This window comes from Ambystoma mexicanum, chromosome 7p (assembly GCF_040938575.1).
Source record: "Ambystoma mexicanum isolate Mex_15411 chromosome 7p, UKY_AmexF1_1, whole genome shotgun sequence".
Lineage (NCBI taxonomy): Eukaryota > Metazoa > Chordata > Amphibia > Caudata > Ambystomatidae > Ambystoma > Ambystoma mexicanum.
In genome coordinates, this window is record NC_090939.1 from 836,776,885 (window position 1) to 836,796,476 (window position 19,592).

The window sequence follows — 19,592 nt, forward strand, 5'->3', positions numbered from 1 at the left end:
TCGTAGCAGCGAGCGCTCAAACCACTGAGCTATCTTACCAGCTTTACTGCACCACTAACTGTTATGTAGCCCATGCTTTCTTTATGCATAGCTTCCTTCCAGATCACATAACATGACTGCAGTATAGACATTTTATCAATGCTACTATTGCACTTTTGGCAGTCTTAATTTACACATGTGAACATCATTGTTCTGGTAAGGTAGCGGGAGTGGATTAGTATTGCCGAGTATCATTTATCTTGAAATGTGCACCGAACTATACATTGTACAGCCAAGTGTCAGTGCTAACACAATTCCCACTAGCTCTCAGGGAAACATTGAAAGGGTGCAAAACAGATTGAAAGAATATATTTTTGGCACTAGGTACATTTTTGTCCCATTGCTAATACCTTGCAAAATTGCAGCTGACAAGATAATACATGAGCCCGCAACAATTTACGAGTCAACAGTACAAGACACATGCCTAAAATAACGGCTGGTGTTAAGAGTAGCTAAAATACACAATGAGACATGAGCCATCCATGAGAATGACATGGCAAAGAATATAAGAACACACGGTATAGCCATATGTAAATCTTTGGCAAGGAGCATGCGTGTTTGCATTTACGCGAGTGATCGAGCCACGTGTGTGTAGGTCCATGTCTTCTTTCATTTATAAGCCATTGCCCCATGGAGGTAACTGAAGGGTAGTTTTGGTGGACCTCTCATGGTTCCCCAGTTTAGAAGTATACCACTCGTGATTGCCATCACCCAAATACTAAATGGTCTAAACGTTTTCTACGGTAAAAAAAAAACAAAAAATAATTCTATTTATTAACAGGGAACCATCTAGAAGTGCGTCTGTAGGTTCCACGAGGTTAGATTCCCTCTAGCATCGCAACACATGGGACTATGTCGATCCTTACACTGGCTGGAATTTACAATTTCCTTTGACTCACTGTGGTCTCCCAAAAAACACAACCTTAAAGCGTCCGTTGGGAAGACATTTGTTTTTCCGCATATGCAGTGATTTCTTTAAAATGTAATGCATTTTTGATTTTTTTTTTGTTAGAACAAAATGGCTGCTGCTTGTTCATTGTGTGTCCAAAGTTATCGCTGTACAATCAAACAACTGCATCTTTAAAAATGATAACAATCTGAACCCGGCATATCATACACCAATCTAGCCCTCTGTCTGGTATTACCCAAATTGACCTTTTACAATTGACCTTTTGCACAATTGACCTAATTAAAGTGGTCCTAATTGACCTTCTGCACAATTGACCTTTATATTATTTTAGTTATTTTATATATGTATTGGGTTTGTTTTGGATTATACATAATATAAGGGGATTGGATGGGCGATGAAGGGGGGTTAACCCCCACATTTATGTCCTAATTAACCTTCTAAATTAGGTCAATTCTCCCGAGATCAATTCTGCCGAGATCAATTGTGAAAAGGTCTATTAGTATACAACCCACTGTCTCCTTCTCTCTATCACTCTCTCTGCATTCACTCTCTCTCTCACTGTCTCGGTCTATGATTCTGCCTCTTTCTATGTGGGCGGGTCACGTTGTCATTCGTACGTTTGCTGAATCCACCACAGCCGTTTTTGCAAACAACAGCATAACTAGAGGGAAACATTTATATTTTCTGGGCCAGGGGAAAGATGCAATCATTTTGCAAATTCAGCTAAATAAAGAAAAGGTTATTATTTTACTTCACTAACATTGTAAAAGGCCTCTATCTAAAATGTTATGTTCGTTATTAATGGTCACTTCCAGTATATATTTAGTCATAATACAAATGTTACACTTGCCTTACTTACCAGAGCACATTATCAAAACCTAGAATAACCATTTAATGTATTTCCTGTTAGTCAGTTACCCTTCCAAGATGGACAGTCTGAAACATTTTTTTGTACACTTTAAAAAAAAACTATAAGAAAGTTTAAAGGGACAAATAACATTAGTCAGGCTTCTGGCCTACTTTGCATAAAATCAAAGAGATTTTTGGGAGCCTAAGAGTGACAAAACATACTTATATTTGGGATAATTGTAATACATGCCGATATCGCTAACAGATGCGGCGGCAAAAGTGTTCGCTATACTAGTTATCTATGAGCTTGATAAACATCTAGCAACTTATAAGATATATTCGAAATGCCAAGTGGGATTTAGATGTCAAATGGGAACAACACTAAATGCAACTATAATGAAACATCTGATTGCCGGAGTGAATAATAATGAACTGAGCACAATATATATTGCATCCATTGATATGTCTTCTGCGTTCGACACTGTTGTGCGCAATGTTTTATGGACCAAAATGCGTAAGTCTGGAATTCCGGAATATTTGATCTATTGGATCAAGAAATTCCATACCAATACATCTTGTAGAATTCGTCTAACTCAGGGCGGTTCTTTAACTGAACCAGTGCAACTTCATCTTGGTTTAAAACAGGGCTGCAACTTTGCAGCCCTGCTGTTCAATCTTTATCTCTCTGACATAGATAAACTTTGGGAATCCATACTCACGATACCAGCAAGGCTTTGCTCACTAAGAATACACTGGTTAGCCTTTGCAGATGACCTCATCTTTTTCGATTTAACTCCTGCTGGTCTTCAGGCTAAGTTAAATATATTCACAGATTTTGCGTATGAACATAATCTTCGACCTAACCCATCCAAGACATGTATAATGATTTTTAAATCAAATAAGAAACTCAAAAAGTTCAACTGGAATATCGGGGGGACTCGTCTGTGTGAACTACAAGAATCTACTTATCTAGGATATCGCCTGAGCAGTGCGAATAGCATAAACTTATGGGTGGAATATATAAAGATGAAAGCCAGACCACTATTAAGCCAGATGAAATTTATCTTTCATAAGCTGTGTAAGTTTTCAATGACTCCGCTATTAGAGTTTCTTACATTGAAGGTTGAGCCTATTCTTCTATATGCCATGGATATTTGTGTCAGTAATTTGCATAGGCAACTTGATTCCATACAGGGCACTTTAGTGAAGAGAGCTTTATGTTTATCTATATCAATCCCGAACTGTGTCATTAGACATGAGTTGGGACTGATTTCCTTGTCCACTAGGTTTACCTGGCGGGCTCTCTCAAACTATTCCAAAATTCTTAACTATCCTGATAATTCTTTATATCAGGATCTTTTTGAATTTACAAAGGGTTGCTCATCCAGTTCATTCACCAGCTACCTTGAAACCATGGCTAAAACTTTAAATAAATTGGGCACCGATAATGATGATTTGCTTATACGTCCTAACTATGTTAAACATAAATTGTTTGCGAACGACTGGTGTAAAACTCTAGATGAAATATCAACTTTGAGTACCTATAGGGAATATGCAAAATTCCTTCACAAAAGAGATGATTGTTGTGATTATATAGCGTTGTTTCCGTGTAATAAAATCAGAATGTATTACATGAGATTTAGATTAAATCAATTTCATACCCTTGAACGAACAAAATTCTGGCGAACTGTAGGAACTAATCTAGGCGTCACTAAGTGTCGCTTTTCGAGGTGTACCAAACAGAAGGAAACTCTAAAACATTTAATTTTAGAATGCCCACATTTTAGAGATATACGTACAAAGCATTTTCTACGTTTCATAAATATAAATTACGAAGATTGTATGATATCTCTTTGGACTCGATTGATGCAAGGAAATGAGAGAGCATTAATCTTTGCCTTGGTTGAGTTTTTGAAAGTAATTGAGAAAGAGATTTCGTTATTTCAGTGTTAAAATCTTGTTTTTATTGGGTTGTTCTCATACAGAAATTGTGTTAATGCTTTGTGCTACTTTTATAATTTTAATGAGATGTTCTGTATTCTGTTTGGTCTTTTGAATTTTTTTTTTTGTATTAATGTGCTATTTTGTAAAGGTTCTTTGAACTATAAACAAATAAAAAAAAAAAAAATACATGCATTGTATGATTGATTCAATGGGTACATCACGCAGGTTCCTAGTCATCGCATTGAATTCCTACCATTGACATACTATTCCGTCTAAAAAAATGCATCGAAAAAAATGGCATTAATGCATTTAAAAAAAAAACATGTTTTAATGGGGGGTCCCCACCCAACCCCCCTTTTTTAACCTTTAAAACCCATTATAATTAAACTAAACCCTTTACCTTTAAAAAAAATGCATTCAATGCTTTTTTTCGATGCAATTGTTTCAATGGTAAGGCATTTGATGGTATTGCATTCCATGCAATGACCAGATACGCATCACGCACACTGAGGTTGGTGTTCATTTCATGAAAACCTCCTTGAGTATTTGTGTCCACAAACTGGCAGTGGACCATTGCTTTCAGTCAAGCCCAAGATGTGGACGCCTGATTGTGGTCACAGTATTTTAGATGTGGGCCATTGGTCTCAGTTGAGTTTTAAATTTTTTTGTTATCATGTGTCATTATTTTCTACATGTGAGTTTACTTATACACACCAACTTGAAATGTTTGATTATTGCATGTAATGTCATATATTTGTTTCTTTTAATCTTTGTAAGTACAATTATTTAAAGGTGTGTACATTGTAATAAATCTGTATCACTTTGCATTTCTAACCATGTTTTCCTCTATTAGGTTATGTGGGTTACTCCATGGGTTGTTGTCCTCCTCAGTGGGTCTTTGGGTGTGCCCCCTGCTTCTTGTACTTAGGACAAAACATGCCAGTACACATACGTTGACTGGTGTACTCATAAATGTTATGTAATAATTGCACAAATAGGTTTTTGCCCAGGAGAATGTGTGGTTTGTGGACACATCCTGCACTGTAACAGTGAAATGCTGTAACATTGAAGCATATATATTGAAGTGGACAGCCTCAGGATTCCCAAGTGAGGATGCAATGTTTGGACAAGGAGCATTGAGGGCATTTTAGCTTGGTCTTAGCATAAGGTTGGCTCGGCGCATGCTGACGTGCCAATGCACGGACCTCCAAAGAGAGTTATACATAAAGGATGGTATTGTTTATGAAATGACACTAATGTATACTCTTGGAAGACCAGGTTTGGAGCATTGGTACTTTCTTGCATTGATATTTTGTGATTTTTGTTAATGATCAGGATGAGTGTTACAAAAAGAAAAGCCTTCTGTGTCAAACAACTTAAGGTTATGTATCTTTTCCGACAGACATAGGGAAGAAAAAATTACAAAAATACCCATGGCGCTTGAAACATTTTGGATGGGTAACATTATCACTTCAGATTTTGTTTTAGCCTGGTGTTACATGAACGCGGACATTGGCTTTTATAGCACAGAGCATTCTACTGAGGAAATTGGAGGAATAAGCACGCATCAGCGGTAAATGGTGAAAAATTATGAGCGGCACCACGCGAAGTATAAAATTGCCTGAGTACCTGAAAATTGGCATTGAGGGCCAACTGTGGTTTGAACAGATGTTCTTTGAACTCATGCAGTGTTTTCAAAATCTAATGGTTGTCTATGCCTACTTCTGACTATGCCAACTTTCATTCTTGTAATGTCTTTTTAGCATGTGAAATAGATTCAAACTCTATTAAAGTATTTCAGAAAGGGAAAAGCAAAATGTCAAAACTAAGGGAAATCTTTAATGGGGTGCTCCGTCGTAGGTAGGGTGTCTCGCTATTTATTTTTCTTTTCTGGCGGGTACCTATGTGGATGATTTCATGTGGCAGTAATTGCTGCCACATTTAATCGGAGCGCACCTTCTACGGCAGCCTGTTGTGCGCTTCCATGCGATCTGAGCTCAAGGCAGCTGTCCTAAAGTTTTGAAAGCGAATATATATATATATATATATACCTAATGCTTGTTTCTTGGCTAACCTTTTTCTGCTCTTATTCCTTGTTCAAGGATAACTATTTTCTGCTGTGTTTCCTTATTCAAGGGAAAGTTTTATGAAGCAATTTATCGACCGCCAACAACAGGACACCAGCTGCTTACTGCGCCGGCTTCCCTCAGCCTCTTCCTCCTCGTGCGACCACTCCAAAAGATCTGCAATCGAGGACAACAAATATATTGACCAAAAGGTGAGAAGCTCTTGGAAGACAAAACGTGAGTTGTTTCGAAAGCTGTGTCTGACTGATCAACTCTGTTAGGTCACCCTCTTAGACAAAATGCAGACAAAAGCACCCAAAAACCTCAAACAACACTGTAAAAAGTGTCTCTATCGAGAACCACCAATGCCAAATAACCCACCCTTTCTGATGCTGCTCACTCAGAAGGGTCTTCAAATATGTTTTAGATGTCTGTGATATAGAAGATGTGAAACACCCATTTTCATATATGTCTGGTCCCTCCCACAGGAACAGTCCAGCACCGAAAAGAACGACAATTCTACTCTGACAAGGGTCACCAAGGAAACCCCAGACAAGTGTTTCTGCCTTGTTGGGCATGATCAAGAATGTGCAGCTGAAGAGCAGTATCTCTCCAGACCCAGGGAGTCCTGGGTGTTTAGTTCTTATCAATAAGCGTTTGTATTACTATCCTTGCCTGGCTAACATGTCCCAATAAATGACACAACACCTCTATCTGTTCCTCTCTCACTCTCCCTCTGTCTTTCTCCCTCTGTCTTTCTCTCTCTCTCTCTCTCTCACACACACACACACACACACATGCACCATATGAGAGAGAGAATGTCCCTCTTCCTCTCTCTCTCTCTCTCTCTCTATCTCTCACTCTTCCTCTCTCTCTCTCTCTTTCTCTCTCTGTGCTCTCTCTTTCTCTCTCTCCCCCTCTCCCACACACCATATGACAGAGGGAGAGAGAGAGAGAGAGATCAAGTAGGAGAAAGCAGTCGCACTTGCATTATAGACGGACTAACTTACTGAGAAGAGTAGTGCCTTACAAGGAGTGAACATGGCCATGTGGCCAGAGGGCCTGCCCTCCTCCTCAGAAGGTTTTCAGCTAGGGTTACCCTTTGACTCCATGACATGAGGGACACCATACTCAGCTCCTGCCCTTTGCTTTTGCCTTCGTTGTACTTCAGTCTTTTTTCTTTTGCTTAGTTGTCCTCCCGTCCTTTTTTTATTTATTTACCTGATCCAACGCTACACCTCCCAGCACTACATGAGTCAGTATTGAAAGCCCAGTAGCGGGACTTGGGCCCTCATTAGAACACTGGTGCTAAACCATGGCGCTATTAGCACCATGGTTGGTGCCGGTGTTGTAGCGGGTCCACCATGGTTCAATGGGGAATTACCACCCCATTCCAAGGTTGGCGGGGCGGTAATTTCCCATTGAACCATGGCCCTTCCCCATTCCCATTTTCGCCCCATAGGTCTCTATGGGAATGGGGAAGGCGCTAAGTACGGTACCGCAAATTGCGGTACCGTACTTAGCACCCAGGTCCCTTTGTGGGTCCCTACTGGCTGGTGTAGACCAGCCATTAAGGTCGTGTCCCGCAAAGGGACCTCGTAATGAGGCGCTAATGGGTTAACGGCGCCACAGCCTTTTACGGCGCCGTTAACCCATTAGCGCCAGGGTCGTAATGAGGCCCATGGTGTTCCTCTTGACATGGAGTCATCTGACAACCTTATTTGCTGCCGAAGTAGGTGATAGGATTCAGTGTGACTATGGTGATGTTATATGGAGGGAGACGTGTTTCGGGGGGGGGGCATACTATGGTGGGGCAAGCTAGAAGAAAGGTAAATTAGAAGAGACGTTTCTCCATACACGTAGTGTGTAAGCAAACACACTTCAGGGGTGGTGCAAGGGTCTATGTTGCCTCAGGCAAGTGCCAGTATGGCAAATCCCTGCCCGTAAGTAGGACCAGCTATGACATTGTAGGTCCAATCTGACACCCCTTTTGTACCTCTTACTGGTGGCCCCCTAGGTTATAGCCTATAATTGTCTTATTATGGTGACAGGTCATGACAAATTGTTTGGGATTTCTCACACCAACAGTAGCAACAAATAATTATTTTCTCTGTTGTTTAACCTGGGTGCAAAAGAATTGCAAAGCCTTGTACCCATAGTTGCACAGTGATAGCCCCCCCCCTCAAAGAGCAATCCCAATGGCTTCAAAATACTTGCTACACAAAGAGAATAACTGGTACTTCACTCAGATGAACTAACATGCTCTGCAAAGGGCTGCCTGCCTCATAGGACATAAGACAACATATTGTTGAGGGGTTTGGCATATGCCCTTATTCCCCCGAGGTTTTATGAGGATGCACGTGGCATGCCGCTCCTCGGAATAATCAAGGCCACACCCCTGCCACTGCCAGGAAATGGAAAGCCAGACAATTGTTGTTGTTGGAGTGGGAAGAAGCTCAATATTCCGTCGTTGGAAATGTTTAACCTGATCTTCTGTCAGCCACATTCATCGTTGACCTGTACACAGTATTGTGAGAGGTGATTCCGTGTGTACTCAGCCATTTCTTCAGAATATTTCTGGAGTTATGCCACAAAGACATCTTTGTATTTGCCGCTCGAACATGTATTCCGCTTCATGAGCTACATGGCATGCCCTCTCTCTAAATAGCCAACTCTCTCACTCTCTAGCTCTATTAACACTACCTCTCTCTTTGTCTTTTATCCCCTCTCCATCTCTTCCGCTTCATCTCGTTCTTTTTCTATATCGCACTCTTTTATTTCTACCCTGTGGGCCTCATTACAAGTGAGGCGGTAAGGGGTTAACGCCGCCGGTAAAGGTGGCGGCGCCGTTCACCCCGTACCGCCTCATTACGAGGTCAGACCAGACCAGACGTCCTTTGCGGGTCCCGCGAAGGCACCAGGGAGCAAACAACGGGCCTGTCATTAATGGGCCCGTTGTTAGCATGCTCCCCATTCCCATTGAGCCCTATGGGAGCTCGAATGGGAATGAGGATGGTCCGGGTCCGGGTTCCCTGAATGGGGAAATACCAGGCCCTCCAAAGTCGGAATGGCCCGGTATTTCCCCATTCAGGTACCACGGACCCGGACCTGAGTTTGGAGGCAGCCATGCCCTTATTAAGGGCATGGCTGCCTCCAAACTCGTAATGAGGCCCTGTATCTTTCTCTCTGCCACACTCGCTCTCTTTCCCTCCCTATCTTTTTTTCACCTTCTTTCTCTCTTTCCCTCTCTTAGCATCTGGCTTCCAGTTCACTCTTTCACTCCCTTTTCAGCGCTTGTTCACTCTATCACTGTTTCCCTCACTCTCGCTCCATCTTTCTTTCCCCTTTTAACCCTCTCCATCTGTCTCATTCTCGCTCTCTCTTTCACTTTGTGTTGCGTTCTCTCTCTTGCTCACTTTCTTACTATCCAGCTCTGAATCGCCTCTAGAGTAGCGAGCCCAAGAACAGTCAGTTGCAGCAACTGAGCGTCATACAACTGTAGATGTTTTTTAAGGTTTACGGTGATCTTCTCGAATACATTTCCTTGAAGGAGAATTCATCGGATTTTCTTTTTAGTAGGTTGCTTTTGCCGCATATATATGGGGTGGGAGACACCTTGCACCCCCCGCACCTTAAACCCATGCATGAATGATTTCCCTAAACCCAAACCCCCCATATATATGCGGCAACATCCGTTGTAAAAATGAAATGAATTCTCCTTTGACTAAATGTATTGCGTCATCACCTTTCGTTCCTGTTTTTTAATATGTTAATTTTTACACAAAATGTACCACAATACACAAAAGAGTCGACATTTATATGCTAAATTAGGAATTAATTGAAAAGCAAAATACATTGCATTATAAGCAAATCAAAGAAGGACACCTATCAATTAACAATATGTTTGCAACAAAGTTGAAGTGCATGTTTCAGTATGCTATCAACGATTTACCAACACCTCCTTCAGGACCAAAACATGTTTTTATTAATCAAAATGATGTGTTCACCTTTAATCCTATATATAATGAATTAATAACAAAGCAAATCCATTCTTCTAGTTAACCTCGTATTGCTTGCAAAATGTAGACACATGAGTGAATCATGCTCTTACTCTTTCATCTAGAAATATTATTCTAGTAATTATTATGATTTCTTATTTGATTTTTATATAAAATCTTGCATAAAAAGTAAAAGAAAATGCGAAAAATTCTCGTCTATCAATCATTTGGTTGTCAGGGGTAATTGTACATTTCGATTTAAGAGTTAACTATGTAGATATAAAAAAAAGACTGTGAATTCTGGATACAATTATCAATCAAAAGGAGGAGCAAGCCAATGAGTGGGTATCAGGCACATGCCAGAATGGAATGATATGATAGGTTATTTATAACGCATGTAAGACCTAGAGGTTTCAAAGCACGGACCCGGGGATCGAACCTGTGGTGCTCCGTGTCGTCTTGCTTCCAAGGTAAGCACGTTGCCCCTGAGCTATCCTCCCGAGAATCGGATCTTATAATTAGGAAGCGTTTCAGATCTAGTCAAATCAAATGTGCACGAATGCTATAATGAAAATATGCCTTTATTGCCCAAAGAACCAAGGCTTTATTAGTGAGAGAGGCACCCACTTCTATTGAAAGTACTGTGACAAATTTGATTCTGACTCACAGGAGTAGAAGGATGAGTAGGGGTAAACTGGCCCACTCAGCCCTGACACATCTACAAACCAAAACACAATGCAATCATAAAGGTAAACAGGGACCTAACGAGATATAACTCCTTCGCCTTTTGTGGTAACGCGGGCTGAGGGAAGGCTATACTCTCAAGAGTGGTGTGAAGGTGAACAAGTAGTGACCCAAACAACACAATATCACAGTCCAAAATAAAGGAATGTTCAATCAAGGTTCTATACAAATATAAATACTTTAATAAAACACACTGGGGGTCATTCTGAGGTTGGAGGTAAGGAATTACCAGCACCGGTAAGGGTGCCGATGCCGGTAATCCCTTACCTCCGTATTCCGAGGTCCCTTTGCGGGTCCTTCCTTACCTCCTGCTTTTAGCAGGAGTTAAGTACGGGACACACAAAGGTACTTCGGAGGTAATTACGGGCCCGTGATTTACGGTGCCGTAATTACCTCCTTCCCCATCCCCATTGAGCACTATGGGGCAGAAATGGGAATGGGGAAGGGCAAAAGGTGAATTGGGAATTACCGGTCCCTCCAACCCTGGAATGGACCGGTAATTACTCCATTCACCATGCCGGATTTGGGACGGTTTCGGAGGGAACCATGGAGCTAATTACTCCATGGTTAGCTCCAAACCCGGAATGAGGCCCACTATCTGCAAGTAGAACAAAAAGAGATTACTATACAACAACCCACCCCAAACGAAAAAACAGAGAAGATGCAACAGACTGGAGAAAGTAGCACTCTGGGCATAGTTGCAGGGTCGTAGGTAAGGTACTATGATAAAAGGATATTGGGTTGAAAGCAGGAGCAATTGCGTCCTAACCAATCTCTAGGGTCTAAGTGGACCGTGGCAGTAGTTCAGTGTCACAGTACCTGCGGATTAAGTTCTTAGTGAGCTGATGCATCAGACCTGTGTCCAAACGTTGATGCAAGCTGATCATACTCAGTTGGGCACATAGGATCGTTTAGGCCCTGGTAGCAGGCTGGCGTTGAATCGGGTCTAATGCGGGTGCTCTATGTGGTCGAAAGGTAGGGGTTCAATGATGCACGTCGGGTGGGCCCAAGAAAGATTTGCAGTTGGCCAGGCTGAGTTGGGCTTTGGCCACTGGGAGAGGTCGGCGAGTGATGCTCCAGTGGTTTGACTCGGCAGGCAACTGTCATTGAAGTGGAGATCGAGGGTGCATCGATGTGCTGTTAATGAGGCCACGGTCTCAGGCTTGTTGGACCAACTGTGGTTGTAACCCCGGTTAGAGTCCGCGAGTAACCCTCCAGAGGTTTGGTTCAGGTTCTGCCATTGAGCCTTTGTTTTGGGCCTAGCAGGTGACGTGCTTCATTAGGACATGATACAGTGTTGAGCTGGTTTCAATGCAGTGCAACAGTTCAGCTGGTTGGAGGAACGCAGACACCAGCACAGGTCCCTTCCCTATTTTCCAGGATGTGGGGAGCACAGAGTGACCGGCTCGGTGCAGGAGAACAGGGAGCTTTGGGTGGTCTGGCCCTCCAATTGTTGTGAAGCCTTTGCAAAGAACTTGAGGGCAGGGTACTCCAATTCAGGGTCTGATATTCTGGCACAGAAGATCTGATGCAGAATGTTTGGTCCTGGTCTACAGCTTGAATGTTCCCTGGGAGTTGTTTGGGGACAGATTTTCCTTCTTTCTTGGACAGCTCCTTCTTCACCTCCGACGGAGTGCTTTGGACAGTGAAACTGTCCCAAAGGAAGTCCAGGTGAAAATGTTCAGAATGTCTCCTTAGTCTTAAAATATCCTCGAGGAACTGAGGGAATTCTGTTGAAGTGGTGGGAGACCTCTTCCTTTAAAGGCACAAATCCTCAGGTGATTGGTCTAAAGTGAACCTGCTTTAGAGGACCAATGCCTGCTCTTGGATGGAGTGAACTTTGCCCTGTTGATCTTGCACCCAAAGTGCTCCAGAGGAAATGGAGGAAACAGGAAAGGGAAAGAGAGAAATTGAGAAACAAGGTGTAAGGTTTCTTTCAGTGCCTAGAGAACTCCTGCCTAACGTACTGCCACTCCTTCCCACCTACTATCAACAAAGACCTTTAGATATGCAGTACCCTGGTGTGAGGCTACTCCTCCTGAATGGATGTGCTCCTTTGATGCCTCCACACAGGACAGCTGCCTGCTATGTAGCTGACTCTAGAGAAGGGGTTACTGGCCCTGACAAAGAGAATCAAAGAACGCCTGGATATTCTGGGATTCTGCCCTGCTATGTGGCAGTATAGGCCCATCAGACTTGAATACACAGTGCCTTCCACAGTGGAGCTAACTCACAGGACCTGACACCTGTGCAATACCAATTGTGACGTGGTGGCCAAGATCATAAGTATCGCCTAAACTCAGACATAGCGTATTCTTAAAAATACCATGCCACCATGATGGAGTACTCTTTATCATCGTAGTTTGGGTACAGGGGCATATCTTAAATGTCACCCCTATGCTGGAGTGACTTATCCGTTGCTGCATCGATCGAGGGGGCATCTTCTGACCATTGAACCTGTGCTGCGCCATGACCAGAGCGGGTGCCACAGATCAGGCTATTGGTGAAGCAGGGCACAACTGCACTATTCTTTTGCCATGAAGTTGCGACAAAGGGGGATCTGATTAGCAGATTACACCTTTGGAGAAGGAACCACCTGCATCATGTTATGTACTAATACAAATCAAAAAGACCAGGGCTGTCCCCCCTTGCCAGATGGCAATTCCTGTTATGTTATGTTATGTTATGTCCTGTTAGAAAAGCTTGATATAGCGTGACTATTACCCAGAGGTATCTTGCCGCTGTTGCTGAACAACAAATGAGTATATCAGAGAGAGTAAGAGAGAGGGAGGAACTATCTGGATCAATGGGAATATAGAACATTTCTTAGAAAATATAAACAGTTAAAATAATCATCAGTAAGCCTCTAAGTTAAGGGCAGGTTGTTCAAGGGGCGAGGTCCCACCACATAGAATGCCCAAACTCCAACAATCCTTTTTTTAATCTAGAGTACACATAGGCGTTGTCGACCAGCAGAATGCAATACCCTCCCAGGGGCATAGGAAATACTCCTTTTTGAAGGTACAGGGCCAGCTGATGACCAAAGCATGATGAAAAGGTGCAGAGCCTTAAACTCACTCAGCCTTCCATGGGGAGCCAAAAGAGTTTCTTCAGAATGGGGGAGGCATGGGAACATTTTGGAAGACCCGCCACTAGCCAAGCTGCTGTGTTTTGAACGACCTGCAGCCTATGGAGATGTCATTTGGGCTGGTCCAGTAAAGTGGCATTACAGTAGTCCAAAATACCCATTGCTGCGCTGGCAACCACTGGGCCCTTCATCTTGGCATGGATGAGTGTAGTTCGTTTGTAACTTTAAAAAAAAAACAGAACTGCATCTGCAACTGAATTCCTCACAAGTAAACCTAGTCAAATAGTGTTTTATTTGATTCTAAGTATGTGGAGAGGTTGAATGCACATCTAGTAACATCTAAATAAAGTTCAAGACATATTGATCACCAACAATATTTGAAAAGTAATTAGAAGTGACCAAGGCAGAAAAAAGAAAGAAAGAGAAATGGCTTACTGTTAAGATGGATTTCTCAACTCTGACCTGGTGGGCAGAGGTTCAGAAGGCCAGCCTTGTTTCTTGGAACAGGGTAAACTTCTGGACAAGCCAGACAAATCAAGGAGGCATTGGCGGCAGTCAAGACTAGGTCACAGGAGGGATGAGGGTGATCTAAAGCCCACAATGAGCACAGACAGTAAACAACACTACAAATTACTCTCAGTCAGGTGTATATCAAAAATACATATACATTTACTAAAGGACTTTTAAATCAAACACAAAGAAAATAGGAGTAATAACTAATCCAACATAACACTGCTATTAAACATTTATACAGTTACCAATGGCCTAAAGGAATAGCACACAGCAAGGGTCTACAACATCTGAAGAAAGGGAGCATAGAGTACAAATATACTCTAGGTAGTCCTTCACTTATCAAAACCTAACTGAGAGGCAGTCCAATTCCTAAGAAGAGTAGACCCTAATGCTCAAAAGTACTTTCGGATGCAGATGCATGCGATCGTGGGGTTGGGCAAAAACGGGGTCTCTTGCAGGGGCTGTAGCAGCTCAGGAAGGCGGGTGAAGCAGTGAAGAATAGGTTCCCACTATTCGAGGAGGATCTCCCCCAGAGGGCAGAACAGGATCCAAGAGTTGGGAGTAGCACAGGCTACTTCGATAAAGAAGAGTGGCCCTCAGGGGACACTTGTGCGTAAACATTGATGGATGTGCCAGGGGCCACCTATAAGGGTTGCAAGTACTCACCGACCCTCGGCGCACTCTGGACCAAACTTCGGCAGTCGAGTCCACTTCGGTTGTGGATTCAAATCCTGCAATTGTGCGGTTTTGTGGCTTTCAGCGGCTGAGTTCCAGGGATGATTTAGTGGCAGACAGTGGCGATTTCTCAGCTCTTGATGAAGGGATCAGCTCGAATCCACTGCAGCTCATCTCAGGGCAGAAGGGGCCACAGCAGTAGGGCACCCTCGAAGTTCTTCACCACGGCTGGGCAACAAGGTGACTGCGTGCCCTTGTGTTCATGTGTACTCTCCTAATTCCAGACCTAGGGTGCATAGGTGTATGAAACTCAACGGGAGAGTGCCTTTACCCAGTGCTTACGTTCTCCAAAGTCTCAAGTGTCAACTCGAGACAGTGGTGGTTCCAGGGCAAAGGTCCTGTGCAAGCTGGTCAGTTCACTGGTTGGCCCAGGAACACTTCTGGGAAGGCTTGTTTTCAGGTTAAGGTGGAGGTGCCAAGAATAGTCAGTCTCGCTATTCCAATGGGTCAAAGCACCTTTGCAGACCTTCTAAGTTAGATCAGAAACAGAGGGGTCCAGTGGAACAACAGTGGGCTCAGGGTGCCAAACCTTCCAGCGGGTCACCAGCGGTTCCTCGACTCGGCTTCTTGGTTTCAGGATACTTGGCTCCTATCCTAAGTTTGGTGAGAACTCTAGAGATCGACCTGGTGTGGGTGTTTGGGCTTTCTCTTATCCAGAATATCCTTTGTGCCAAAATGAAGAGTACCCAATGAGAGATCTGCTCACATACAGCCATGCCAGACATGGAGCAATCACAGACCACGGTAGTCCCAGTCATTCCCAGCACACCAGACTCTCTGGCACCCAGGATGTGTATTGGAACTAGACAGTCGAGCCCACATCCTGGAGGCACACACACAAGGCATGCAGAAGCCTACAAAAGCTTACGTTTGTGCGGGGAGCTGCATGACCAAATACGGGTTTTCCCTGGTCTGCTTGACCTGAGGAAGGCAAAGGGACAAGATGGCCAAAGGACAAAACAAAGGACCTTGAGGAAGGGCCATTTTAGGGCCAAGCCACTGTCCTGGGCCAAACGCAGTAAATGGACCACATGGTGTGGTTAAAAATATATGACAAAAAACAGCTGCCACCATGCACATTTTTACTTCTACCGAAAAATCAGTTGAGGGTGTCTAGGGCATTACAAATTTATAATAAAGGAAGACCCCAGGGCACTCTACTGTAAGGTACTTTATGCACTGGTAACAAACTAAAAACTAGCAACAAAGTGAAAGACTAAGGGAAACCAAGTCTCCCAGTACTGATTGTCTTTAATGGCATGTCAGTTTCCCCATAATAAAGTGAGCGAAAACCCAGTGGAGTGCAGCAGAAGGCTGGGCTTCACTGGCAAAATTCAGACTAGGATGGGTAGACAATAGCAAAAAGTTGGGGGGTTCACAACTGGAGGGAAAATTACACATAAATGAAAATCTTTGTGTTTTGTAGTGCCTGTCTGTGATGTGATGTAGATGGTGATGTCACATGGAGTGTTGACGAGTACATGGTGGAATGTTCTGTGTGAGGGTTCTCAGTGGTGGCAGTTACATTTGGCCTGCCTGGGCGATGGGAGCCGGTGTTTGTCCTAGCAAATGTCCTGTATTTATCTTATATGTCTTATAATGAAACTGTAACTAAGAAGCTGGAAATAAACCTAGCATGCCAACATAAGAAGGCTGGGAGCAGCATCTTTTCACTTTCCTAACACTTACTGACATAAACATACCTCTCTTTAATTAATAGTTGCCACTCAAATTTAGATTCAAAGTTTCCTACATCAAGAACTCAAACCATGGCAAGTGAGCCCGAAAAAGTAACATAGAGCACTGAAATCTATTATTAGTTGTAGAGTAAACAAAGGGGCAGATCAGGCAGTCTGGTTTGAAAAGGTCTCACCTGCTGGAGCTCATAGAAAGTAAAAATGGCCCATCTAACAATGGCTATCAGGAAACGTAAAGTTTAAATAAGAGGTTAGAAGCCTGACAGCAAAACGACCACTCTCTGGACTTAAGATCAGAATGATGTAAGATGTTCAACTAGACTGGTGAAGTCTCTAGTGTTGTGAAAACAACATGAGTAAGCCATTATGGAATACATTCAATGAATGCTACTGCATTTGATACAGGTAGAGCTCTGAGGGAATGAGCACTTATTTTTCTATGGTGACATAGTTAGTAAATCAGGGGCTTTATTTTGCTCATCAAGCATTCTGATTGTGTGGCATGTATCCATAGCCAATTGGCACACATACATTTCTGGTCTGGTGTGTAGGCAGCTGCTTACCAGTTGCCCAGCATGTCTCTTCCTGATTTGGATTGAAGCTAATAGGTCATACCAGTACTTAGTGCTTCCCTCTTAAACCTTCTGTTCATGAAGTCTGAGCTGAGTAATTTACTAGGGAAAGATGTTTGCTTTGAGCATCGTATCTTAACAGACTCTCAGGTATTCCTCATCAACCTAATCAATGAAGGCTCTTTTTGGAGCAGAACATAAAACACATAACACGTCATTACAATCTAGCAATATATTAAGGATCTAAGACCTTCTTTACACGCAATGCCTATTTACATTGGCATACATGCACAGTTTAAGTTATTGCATAAACCCCTGGTAGCCCTGCCTTACACATTTAAGCAATGGGTGAGTCTGGGCAAATATTCCCCTAGTCAATGGCCAGTGGATCCCTTGCTTCCCCCAGAATGATGTCATCAAGGATATAAGGATATTGAAGTAAGGCTAGGGATTGTTAACCTCCTTATTTACAACCAAAAGTCCAACAATGTGACAAATGTTACTGTTTATTGAAAGCATTCGAAAACAGGGATCATGTTATGGACAACATGCAATTCTGCAATACTTTCTCATTGTTCTCAGGCTCGTCATAAACATTTAAGGTGACATGATGTCACAAAATGAATGATACATTGCAAAAGCCTATGGTAACATGGGATTGGTTAGTGAAGTAGACTACATACAGGATGTATATGGGGTTAGTAACCCTATTGGTTAAACCATTTCTGGTTGCTCCTCCTGTGACCACCTCCTAAATGTTTCAACTGCAGGTGCTGTCATTGAGCCTTGCAACAAAGTGTGAACAAGCATGGAAGTTGGGTGGGGATTGGTCAATGAGGGGGTCTTCTCAGCCTCGGTGCTTTGTAAAGCTACCGGCCCATGACAAATATTCAAGGTGGTGAGAACAGCCCTAAGGTGCTGCTTGTACCCAGCAAGTTACCATCTCTGATCCTCCAGGCCTTGAGACAGAACATTAGGCTTTGAACCTGTTTTTACTTTTGTATCATCTGCCTTTGCTTGGATGGGAACAGCAGTCTCTATCTGGCTCGGATGAATAGACCTTGTCTTCCTGGTTCAAGTCATGTGGGTAGGGACCACACACTTAATATTCCTTCTTGCATTTATGAGGATTTGCAGCTTTTACACTTACAGGTCTCCTATCCATTCTGCTAATGTGAAACATTCTCTCCATCTATGTCCTTGACAAGGCTGTGCACAATAGCTGCACTGACAGCCTGGTCTGCGCCCCTCTGCAAAACCAGCATGTCAGGTCTACCTGCCTTCTCGAGCCCTTTCAGTGCCTTCCATTTGTTTCAATGTGGCAGTGGCTTGCATCTTTATTTACATGGCTGTTCATGTTAGTTGTGTTAAGCATCAGTAAGCAGTCCATATGTATTCTTGTGCAACTAGCAGTTACTGCATTGCAAAGGTGTGTACTTCCTCTATCTAAGCGAGTCAGAAGCATGTTCTTTGTGTCTAAGAGCTATTTCATCTAAGTGTCTGGGTACCTTCGTGCAGGGATGCATATGTGTTTCATGTCTAGCGCATCTATGTCATAGAACCACATTAAGTCTGGTGGTCTGGAAACAAGGATGCCGGTAGCAATGTACCAGCACCCTTTCTGGACTGCCAGACTACAAGAATGCTTGCAGGGGCCAGTGCTCCTGGCAGGTCTGACCTGCAAGGAGCACTGACACCTGCAGGCATGATTTTCACAGAAGCACCGGACCGTTAGCAATGGTGCCGGTGCTTCTGTGTCCCCATTCCCATGGATTCCTAAGGGACTCCATGGGAATGGGGACTAACAACAGTTCCCTTCACCTGACATCCCGGGCCACCGGGACTTGTAAGATCCTGGTGGCACCTGGATATCCAGCAGCATAAATGGTGTAATGAGGTCAGCGGCAACCCGCCGGTAACACCGGCAGGGTTACCGCCAAGCTCGTAATGTGGCCCATAGTCTTATTCGTGACATCATCTGCCTTCTGTGTGGTTACAGTCAGTTTACCTGCTCCATCAACTGCAAACATATCTCTTCAATTACATCATCAGAATAGGGTCTAAATGGCTGTCTGAGTGAATAACATTTCTCACATCTGCGTTACGTCAGTGATGGGGAGGAAGGGACCAGGAACGATGTACAGCTTTTGTTTCTGTGATGTCAAGACAAGGGCGGTACCAGTGCAACGAGAGCCACAGTCATATCTCCCTCTTCAATCCCCCCAGTGGTCGATATATCAACTAAACTCCCTTGGATTTTCTCCCTGTTAACATATGGCTTTGAGATCCATACTTTTGCCACTCCTCCCAGGTGACCATGGTACTTCAATTGTTCATTCAAACTCCAGGTCACATACCAGCAGTCTCTGTTGGCCTTGCACCATACCCATCGTCCCATGTAGTTGCGTGAATCTGGGGGAAATGAGAACCTTGTGCC

General features: G+C 43.3%; 1 protein-coding gene across 2 annotated transcripts in view; it reads left to right on the forward strand.

Moving 5' to 3' along the window:
* Positions 1–19,592, forward strand: part of NALCN (sodium leak channel, non-selective) — a 3,431,684-nt gene that overhangs the window by 2,713,448 nt on the left and 698,644 nt on the right. For both annotated transcript variants that reach the window (XM_069637002.1, XM_069637001.1), the window contains one exon: positions 5,879–6,020. In XM_069637002.1, the coding sequence (XP_069493103.1) occupies positions 5,879–6,020 (142 nt within the window). The remainder of the gene's footprint in view (positions 1–5,878; positions 6,021–19,592) is intronic.